General features: G+C 45.3%; 1 protein-coding gene across 4 annotated transcripts in view; it reads left to right on the top strand.

Moving 5' to 3' along the window:
* Positions 1 to 8,400: 8,400 nt before the first annotated feature.
* Nmt2 (N-myristoyltransferase 2) overlaps positions 8,401 to 9,078 on the top strand; it is a 63,579-nt gene continuing 62,901 nt past the window's right edge. For 2 of the 4 annotated variants that reach the window (XM_063253806.1, XM_063253804.1), the window contains exon 1: positions 8,453 to 8,617. In XM_063253806.1, coding sequence (XP_063109876.1) covers positions 8,590 to 8,617 — 28 coding nt within the window. In that variant the 5' untranslated portion in view covers positions 8,453 to 8,589. Of the gene's footprint in view, positions 8,618 to 9,078 lie in introns of all 4 variants that reach the window. The other 2 variants (XM_023561190.2, XM_063253805.1) reach the window with 2 other exon arrangements.

The raw sequence follows: 9,078 nt of genomic DNA, 5'->3' as shown, positions 1-9,078 counted from the left end.
GCACAGTAACTATAGTTTTGCCTTCAGCTCTCTTCCTCACAAATGGTTCACAACAATAGTTAAAGTCTGTTTTTCACACCTACAACTTTGACGACATACACAGTGGATTCAACTTACATTTGATTTCCTGGCTCTTTCCCAAATTATCCCTGATTATATCACCTCCCAGTTCTATTTATGAATCTTTTCCCCAGGCAATTATACAAAAAACCTTTGGTTTTTTCTTTTGCCTGCAAGTTGTCATCAGAGATTCCTGCTCCCTATCCAAGCAAGACCCATGAATTCTTCCTAAAACTCACAATTCATCTCAGAGCCCTTCTCCTTCAGGAAACTTGCATAGCAATGGTATACCAACAAAACTGGTCCGCCTGAATGTTCAGTCTTTCAACAAGTCTGCAAACCCATCAGACAGGGATGGGGCCTCTTGCCCTGAGATTTGAGTGCCTCTGTTCTCATTATAATGCCTGCACTATACGGTTGTGAACACCTGGAAAGTGCTGCCACCATCTTGAAGGCAGTTCCTTGGTGGTACTTCTCAAGTGGAGCAGGACAGCCTCACCATCACCACGTGACACTGGTAGAGTAGACAATGCCTCAAACTCCAAGGGGGAGAGTTATAGGCTTGTACTCCCAGGCCCTCCTGCTTAAGTGGCCCACAGTACTATTTTTGCTGGGACACATTATTTAAAAATACATAAACTATGTAGGGATTTTTTTTTTGGTTTGTTTCTGTTCTGATAGAATGAAATGGCTCTCTCTCTGAATCTCTCTGTGTCTCTCTTTGCCTCTCACTCTCTCTGTTGCTCTCCATATGTGTGTGTGTGTGTGTGTGTGTGTGGGTGTGTGTGGGTGTGTGTGTGTGTATTTTATGTGTGTATTTTGCTTGTTTGTTCACTCATCTTTTTGAGACAGGATTTCACTACACAGTTTAAATTGGCCTTGAACTCTCTTTGTAGCCTAGGATGGCCTCAAACTCACAGTGATCCTCCTGCCTCAGCCTCCTGAGTACTGGGGAATACAGGGATGTGGCAACACACCTGGTTCAGATGCAGTTGTTAAATACTGTTTTCTATCTTCAATTGGTAGGACCCACTGATGTGGAACCTGTGACTGCAGAGAGCTCTTGATTCCATGTGCTTTTATTTTTTTCTCTATTTAAGTTTTCTCGGGACTGTTAGAACATACCTGAACTTGTATCTAGTTAGACTAAACAAGAGTAAATTCTCAGTAGGTATTGCCAGCCCACTCTCTAAGAGGTGGCACCAACTCCTCCCCCCCCCAGCACTGTAGGATCCTATCTATCTCCGCACATGCTCACAAGTACAAGCGAGATGTCCTCAGCCTTAAGCACGGCCCGGCTCTTGTACTTGGTGAAAGGCCACAGGAGTGTCCCACAGGAGATATTTACAAGCTGTGAACACCAAGCTGCAGGGTGGGATAGGACAGAGAGGAAGAGGGAAACAAAGAGAAAGGGTGAGAGTATTGTCAGTACATTGGTGGACAAGTGTACTTTATTTTTAATTGCTGACTTGGGAGGAAGTAGGACCTCTGAATCTCATCTCCATTGGTGTTCCCTAGCTTCTGAAACAATGTTGACACGGTGAATCCAAAGTGGTCTCCATAAGACCTTGTTTCTTTATTTATTTTTCTTAGATGGGGTCTCCTAATGCAGTTCAGGCTGATCTTGAACTCAGTATATAGCTCAGGCTAGCCTCGAACTCATAATAATCCTCCTGCCTCAGCCTACTCAGTAAGGGATTACAGACATGCACTACTAATGCTTAGCTCCATAGGACTTTTTGCTCACCCTGAGGAAGGCATCTTTTGAAAAAATTAATGTCCAGAATTAGTGAGTGTGGGGTCCATGACATCCTTCCAGTGCCTTCCAGAACAGCTCCCTGACTCTGGCAACTTCTTCAAAGGATATTATATGTGGATTGGAGAACAGCGTCCTAGTCCTCTAAGGTCCCTCCTCAGCAAACCAGCATCAGCAGCACCTGAGGGTAACTTGGGTCTCTTGATTCCATGTGCTTTTATTTTTTTCTCTATTTAAGTTTTCTTGGGACTGTTAGAACATACCTGAACTTGTATCTAGTTAGACTAAACATGGAAATTCACTGTGTATTCAAGATGAAGAGCCACTGAACTTGGGGGACATAGTACCTATCACTGCCTTCATCAGCAAATGCTGGAATGACAGTCATAAAGCCAGAGGGTGCCACACACATGGATCAGTGGACCCCGCCAGTGAAGTAAAGGCTCTGGAAAAGGTGGTGAACCGGTGAAGGGAGCTAGGTGCTGAGGTCAAGATTGGCTCTGGTTTACCAACGATGTATCAGGTTGTACCCTTGGAAGAGGATGTAACATCCTGAAGTTAGTGCTATTACCAATTAGTGGAAATGTGAATAACTGCATAAGCCACCCAACAGAGAGACTGTAACAATAAAACAAAAAGAGAGCAAGAGCTTTAAGGGGGAAAAAAGCATAACAATAATACCATTATGAGACATTAGAATGATAGTTTATACAACTCAACTACTAAAGTAATCATTACATATAATCTTGATTATTAATTGTAAACAATACAATGTAAAAATCTTATTAGCAAAGAATTCCATTTAATAACATTAGCAGGGATATTTTCTTAGAAAATATTGAGCAAAATAGCAGGTTTTAGAGACAGATCCACAAATGGATTTGAATCCAGTTTCACGCAATTGCTGAGTGAGTAAATTATTTAGTGTTTTTTGCTTTCCATTTTCTCACTGAAAAATGAGAACAGCAAAGTGGTCTTTGCAGGCTATCATAAGGATTAAAAATCAACAGATTTAGAATTTCAACTATACAAAAGGAGTATGCTCTAGAGCTCTGTTCTACAAAAATATGCTCATAGTTACAATACTGTATCATATATTTTAAAGTTATAGTAAAAATACAAGTCTTTTGGTGTTTTTATCACAATAAAAATTTTTAAATAAAAATATGTATAAAACAGATGTCACTAATAAAAGGGAAAAATAAATTTAATAAAATTATTTTCTAAAAAAAAAAAAAGATGTCACCAGGAGCCTTTAATTAGTACTTACTTGTTTTAAATTGTTGAAATATCATCTTCCTTTTATTTGTGCTTCTCTTTCAATAAAAATAATGCTTATGTTTAGCCAATAACTCTGGTTATGCAAGAATTTTCTGTGGGTGAGTGAGAGGTCAGGGAATCTATGACTTGTTCCAGATTTTGCAAGTAACTGATCAGACCCTTTCCAGATCACAGCTTCCCTTCTCCCAGCTGTTCAAACCTGCAGCCCAGCCCACCTGTCCTGTGCAACCTTCTGGGGTTTCACCCTTCAGGAAGAGAGCCCTAAAAAGTCTGGGTTTGAACCCCAACAGTGTTGAGAATTTGTTAACTCTAATGGTTAAAGCATTAAACCTCAAAGTGAGCTTACATTTTGATTTATTGATCTTTCACATTTTTAGGACTTTTCCCCTTAGCATTTTATTAGAAAAATGTTCAAATAGAGAAAAATGAAGCAAATCATACAATGAAGCTCCATACAACCACCCATTAGATATTATGAGAAATATTTTTGGTGCATTTTTTCATATAATTACCCATCTATCCATCTCTCTACTTCCTCATGATCATCTAACTTTAAAATACATGCTTCACAATGCACTAGATAATAGGAAGTCCTGATTTGTAGCATCTCTTGATTTCTGTAGCATAAAAAAGCCAACACTGGGGCTGGGGATTTAGCTCAGCAGCGTAAGCGCCTACCTTGCAAGCAGGCAGTCGTGAGTTCGATCCCTGGTACGGATAAAAACAAAAAAGACCAAAAAAAAAAGCCAACACCAAGCTACCAATGTTACCTCAGTGAGCACAGAGCTGGGAAAGGGGCCAACAGTCGGCTCTCATAGGCTGTGTGAGCCAGTCACACCGCCTTCTGTTGTCAAATGTTTTATCTTTCTTATTCCTTTTACATTCTTACTTTTACTGGTTAGTGCCTCAGTCAGAGACAGCAGAGTGTCTTGCATCACCTCTCCCCTTTGTGTACACTCCACCTTTACTACAGTCATCTGGGACCACTGAAAGTCCCCTTGTACGCTCAGCAACTCAAGCAGTTGGCAGGCTCAGCCCCTCCCAGGAGCAATAAACCCAACTTCAAAGAGCACTTAGGAGGACTACCAGGAAGGGATCCTCTTAGAGAAAAGCGAAAGGTGTAGCAAGGAGAAAATACTCCCTCCTTTTGGCCTTTTTTTTTTTTTAATTTAGCTTTCTTTAATTTAGCTTTAAAAAATGTTTTATTGCTGTATGTTTGCAATCTATGAGTACATTCATCACGTTGAATTTGATTTTTCCCTTTCTCTACTCTTTCTGTATTTTGCTTTTGAAGGAATGTTGGAGAGCCAGGTGCTCACATCTAATTTCTGGAAGATATCTCTGTTCCTAGAAAAAACAAATTAGGGGGTGGGGATTTAGCTCAGCAGTATAAGCGCCTGCCTTGCAAGCAGGTAGTCATGAGTTTCATCCCTGGTACCGATGAAAAGGAAAGAGACAAAAAAAAAAAAAACAAATTAAACTACATCTTTCCTTCCTATATCTTGAGTGTTTATGTTTATGAAACTCAAAAGGGAAGGGAAAATTACCTGCAAATGGGCTACTAAACAGTACTGGGCTTGTAAACAGGGAAAAATGAGGCATCACTACCTCAAATGGGATCCTTTTTCTCACTCATAATGGTGGAATGGATAAGAAGTTTGTACACCAACTGAACAGTGAAGAAAAATTTTATCTTTAGCCAAGAATAGAAGTGGGAGGTAAACTTGCATATGAACTTCAGCAGGCCACATGGTTTCAGAGACTTTGTATATGGAAACAAGACACCTCCCAGACCCTAAATGAATACCCACCTCTCCTGGCATGGTGTCACTTCTAAGGTTACTTCTGAGCCCTCTAGAATTTTCATTGTTGTCACCCTCAAGTCTTTGTTCTGCTGGGGCAAAATGGACCTACCAAAGGTGAGGTGGTTGCTTATTTGTTTGTTTTGTGGTACTAGGGATTGAACCCAAAGTCTTCACACTAAACTATGTCACCCAGCCTTTTTTTTTTTTTTTTTTACTTTTTACTTTCTGACAGGTTCTCGCTAAGTTGCTAAATTGCCCAAACTGGGCTTGAATTTGCAGTCTTTCTGCTTCATCCTCCCAAGGACTGGGATTACAAGTGGGTGCTGTCATTCCTGGCATGAAGTCTTATAAAGTAGCTAATCTGCGGTGCTCAGTAGTACTACCCTGTTGATCTGAGCAATAAGAATTAGAAGCAGGATAATAAGCAGCAGAAAGTAAAATTACACTTAGGATGACCATAAGAAGTGCTTTTCAAATACACATTTCAGTTGGAGTTAAGGACATCTCAACAATTAGAAATAGTCTCTTTCTAACAAAGAATTAAGATCAAGTTGAGTTTGAGTCTGAAGTCAGTCAGCTATTAGAAAAAGAGCAAACTACTGGTCAGCATTACTCTACCTAAAACATACCCAGGTACACAGTAGGTAGTCAATTAATTCATGGTGAAAAATGAGTCCGTTTTTAAAAGATTTTCCTTTGGTCTTTATTTTTCTTCAGAATGTCAGTTACTTATTGCTGCATAATAAGATTCTAAAATTTAATGGTCTAAGATAATGGCCTCAGAAGGTCCCTCAGAGAGGAGATGGGAACCTCAACTCGCTTAGGGAATAGGTTCTTTATTTACCACAGAAAAAAACTTTGGGATATGTCAGGGTCAGACATAGGCCTACTGTATTTGGTAGTGTTAGGGGTAAGAACTTCAGCTTGACAAGCTGAGCAGGTACGGCTCTCACAAGGAGGATCAGACTGCCAAGCATCTAGGATCTGCTGTGTTTGTGTGTGTGTGTGTGTGTGTGTGTGTGTGTGTGTGTGTGTGTGTGTTTTGTTTTTTTCTAGCTGTTAATAATGAGTCTGGGAAAAGGCTTTTGATCTTAAGCTGGTCTCTGTGATTATCACTGCTCAGGGCTGTCTCAGTTTTGTGGAATCTTTTCTGGAATTCAAGGTGACTATAGGTTTGGACCATGACTGGAGACTTCTGGACACTAACTGGTAGCTGCATATCTCTTATTTTGAATGTCTTGTACTCTCTTAGAAGGGGGTAAGATGACTTCTGTAAATTCAGTGTTAGTTAACTTTGTATCAACAGTTTTTAGACAAATGTTTCCTAAATGATGAACATGTCTTTGTGCAGGGCTGAGGAGGGATCTAACCCAAAGGTTTAAGGTAACAAAGTGAATTGATACACAATGAAGGTCACGCTTTTTCCTGCCTTTTAGGTATCCGGAGGCACAAGTGGAAAGTCCCTAGGTTTTTTTTTTTTTTTTTTTTTTAATTAAAAATGACTTTTAAGTTCTTGACTGAAAAAGAAAACATAAACCATGCTTTTGATGAACAACAGATTAAGGAGTTGTCCTCTGTACTTTGTGGGCTATGTCTGGGTTAAGACAGGACATTAAGCTTCTCTCAGTTGGCCTCCAAGCATCTGCTGTCAGCTGGTGGAGTGATTGAGGGGGTGCCCCAGCCACATGCTCATGCAATTTGTGCTACAGCGCTATCACCCGAAAAAACATGGGTCCAAGGTTCGAAATGCTGTTTGGCCCAGGGATTAAGCCAGGAAAAGAAATAAGAAAAATATCAGAAACACAATGAGTTTTTACCCGTGACAATAGGATTTATGAGTTCCTGGGGTCATCAGAAAATTTTTTTCTCCTTAGACAGACTACTGCTGAGGAACACTTGTAGTATAGAATACTTCAGCAAAGGCCTGGGCTAACTTCATTCAGGGAACAGATGTTCTGTTCTCTGGTGTTACTGTTTCCTGATGTTTGATTGACACCTTCATTTTATTTCCCCACTATTGTTTGTTTTATTAGTGCTTCCCCTCCCCCCAGAGGTTCTTAGTCAATGCTGCCTGAAAAATCAAATAAATATCTGTCTGCTGAGTTTCTTTTGGCTGAGGGTTTTATTTTTGTTTTTTATCTTTAGAGACGTTTCTAGTAGGTTGCAAGTGGCTAATCTGGTAAACTCCTCCTGGTCAGGATCCTGGCTGGTGACCCAAGTAGCTTAAGGTTCTACAGCTATACGCTGCAGGAACCATATTGTTCTACGTTTGCCTTTATCCTGAGGCCTGCAGTCGGAGGCCATACCGGACTGTTTCAGAAACAGTGGCAACTGTTAGAGGTAATACTGTGCTTTCTGTATTTTGGCTCCACCTGTACTTCTTACAGAACGGTATCCAGATCTTTACCCAACAGCTGGACTTGGAGATCACTCTGTGGATTTTGTCTTTAGATACTTCTCTCTGCATCTTATGGAAAGTCTCCTTGTGGGAAAAACAAAAGCCACAAAATGCTTCCAATACCTTCTGTAAATAAGGTACACCAAAAACGTCAGGTGGCTTTTTAAATCTCCATTTCACGGGTGCGGTGTTGCATCCAATAATCTTAGCACTCTGGGAGGCCAAGGTAGAAAGACCATGAGTTTGAGGCCAGCCAGCCTACACAGTGAGACGTTGTCTTGCAAAATAAAACCAAAAATATCTACTTTTCCTGCCTGCAACCGTTCGTGGTAACTGTTACAACATCCCAGTAAAACCACTGGGTAGACTCGTGGAGGTCTGGCAAGACCTTGGAACCCACCGGGTGGAGGAAAACCAAAGGCGGGGCCCACTGCGTGCTGCTAGGCTGCAAGCGGCTAGTCTGGTAAACTCCTCCTGGTCAGGCCCGGCTGGTTACCCAAGTGGGTTAGAGCTCCACAGGCCACCCAGCCCTCCTCCCCGGTGCAGACAATGGCTCAGCCCGATCACTGAAGTCCAGCCCTGATCCTAACGGAGAAGGCAAGGTAGCCACGCCAGTCCCGTCAACCCCGAGGCCTCAGCTAGGGGACGCCGCAGGCGAGGTTACGAGAGCACGTAAGAGAAGGGCGCACGAGCTCTGGAAATCGCGAAGTTGGAGAAGCCTAGCGGGCTGTAACACCGCGACCTGCATCCCCAAGACCGATGCGACCTGCGCGAGTGCGCAGGCCAAACTAGAGCCTGCACAGACCTCCAAGGAGCTCCACCAGCAAACTAGCGATGCGGCCGCCCCGCCCACTGCCCCTTCCCCCGGCCCCGCCCTCCAGGCCCGCCCCGCCCACTGCCCCTTCCCCTCCAGGCCCCGCCCACCAGGCCCGCCCCGCCCCGGGGCCTCCGGGTAAGAGGCGGGGTGAGCAGGGCAAGAGCTGCGGGTGGCTCAGGTCCAGGTGGGCGGAAATGCGGGAGAGGGGCGGGGCTCAATCGCGGCTCAACCGCGGGGGCGGGGCACGCAGCCGGGGGCGTGCCGGGGGCGGGGCGAGCGCGGAGCCCGGCCGGCCTGGAGCTGGACGGCGGGCGGCACTAGAGGGAGCTCCTCTGCGCCCGGCCCGCTCGCCCGTCGCTCTGAGCGCCGCCTCTCAGCCGCGCCGCCGCGATGGCGGAGGACAGCGAGTCTGCGGCCAGCCAGCAGAGCCTGGAGCTGGACGACCAGGACACGTGCGGGATAGACGGCGACAATGAGGAGGAGACGGAGCACGCCAAGGGGTAGGCGGCTGCGCGGGCACCGGCGGACTGACAGGGTGGCGCGCGCGTGGGCTCAGCGCGCCCAGGCTCTGGAGCGGGGCCGCGGCCGCTCGGGCCCGCTCCCTTCCCGCCGTCTTTCTGTGCGGCGCAGTCTGGCCCCAGGCAGGAGGAGGGTGGGCTGGGCAGCTGTCCCCGGAGCTGTCACCTGCAGCGTCCCCACTGCCGGCCTCGCCCACCCTGCCGGGCCCGGCCGTCCGTGGGCGCGGGGCCTCGCCGCGTGTGCTCGAGACCGTTCTCTGTGAGCGCAGGTCGCCCTCGGCCCGTGGCCAGTTGCTCAGGTTCCTCGGGCTCTTCAGGGCCCCCCGCCACCCGCTGCCCGGCGGGCGCTGACATCTGGGAGCGACCGCAGAGCGCCGTGGGGCCGCACCCGCCGCCCTGGCCGCCGACGCTGTTCAACGCTCGTCCGATTACTCTTCCTCCGC

This window comes from Cavia porcellus, unplaced genomic scaffold, assembly GCF_034190915.1.
Source record: "Cavia porcellus strain 051 isolate PalLab524CR breed Dunkin Hartley unplaced genomic scaffold, mCavPor4.1 scaffold_7, whole genome shotgun sequence".
Taxonomy (NCBI): domain Eukaryota; kingdom Metazoa; phylum Chordata; class Mammalia; order Rodentia; family Caviidae; genus Cavia; species Cavia porcellus.
This window is presented reverse-complemented; position numbering and strand designations above follow the sequence as displayed.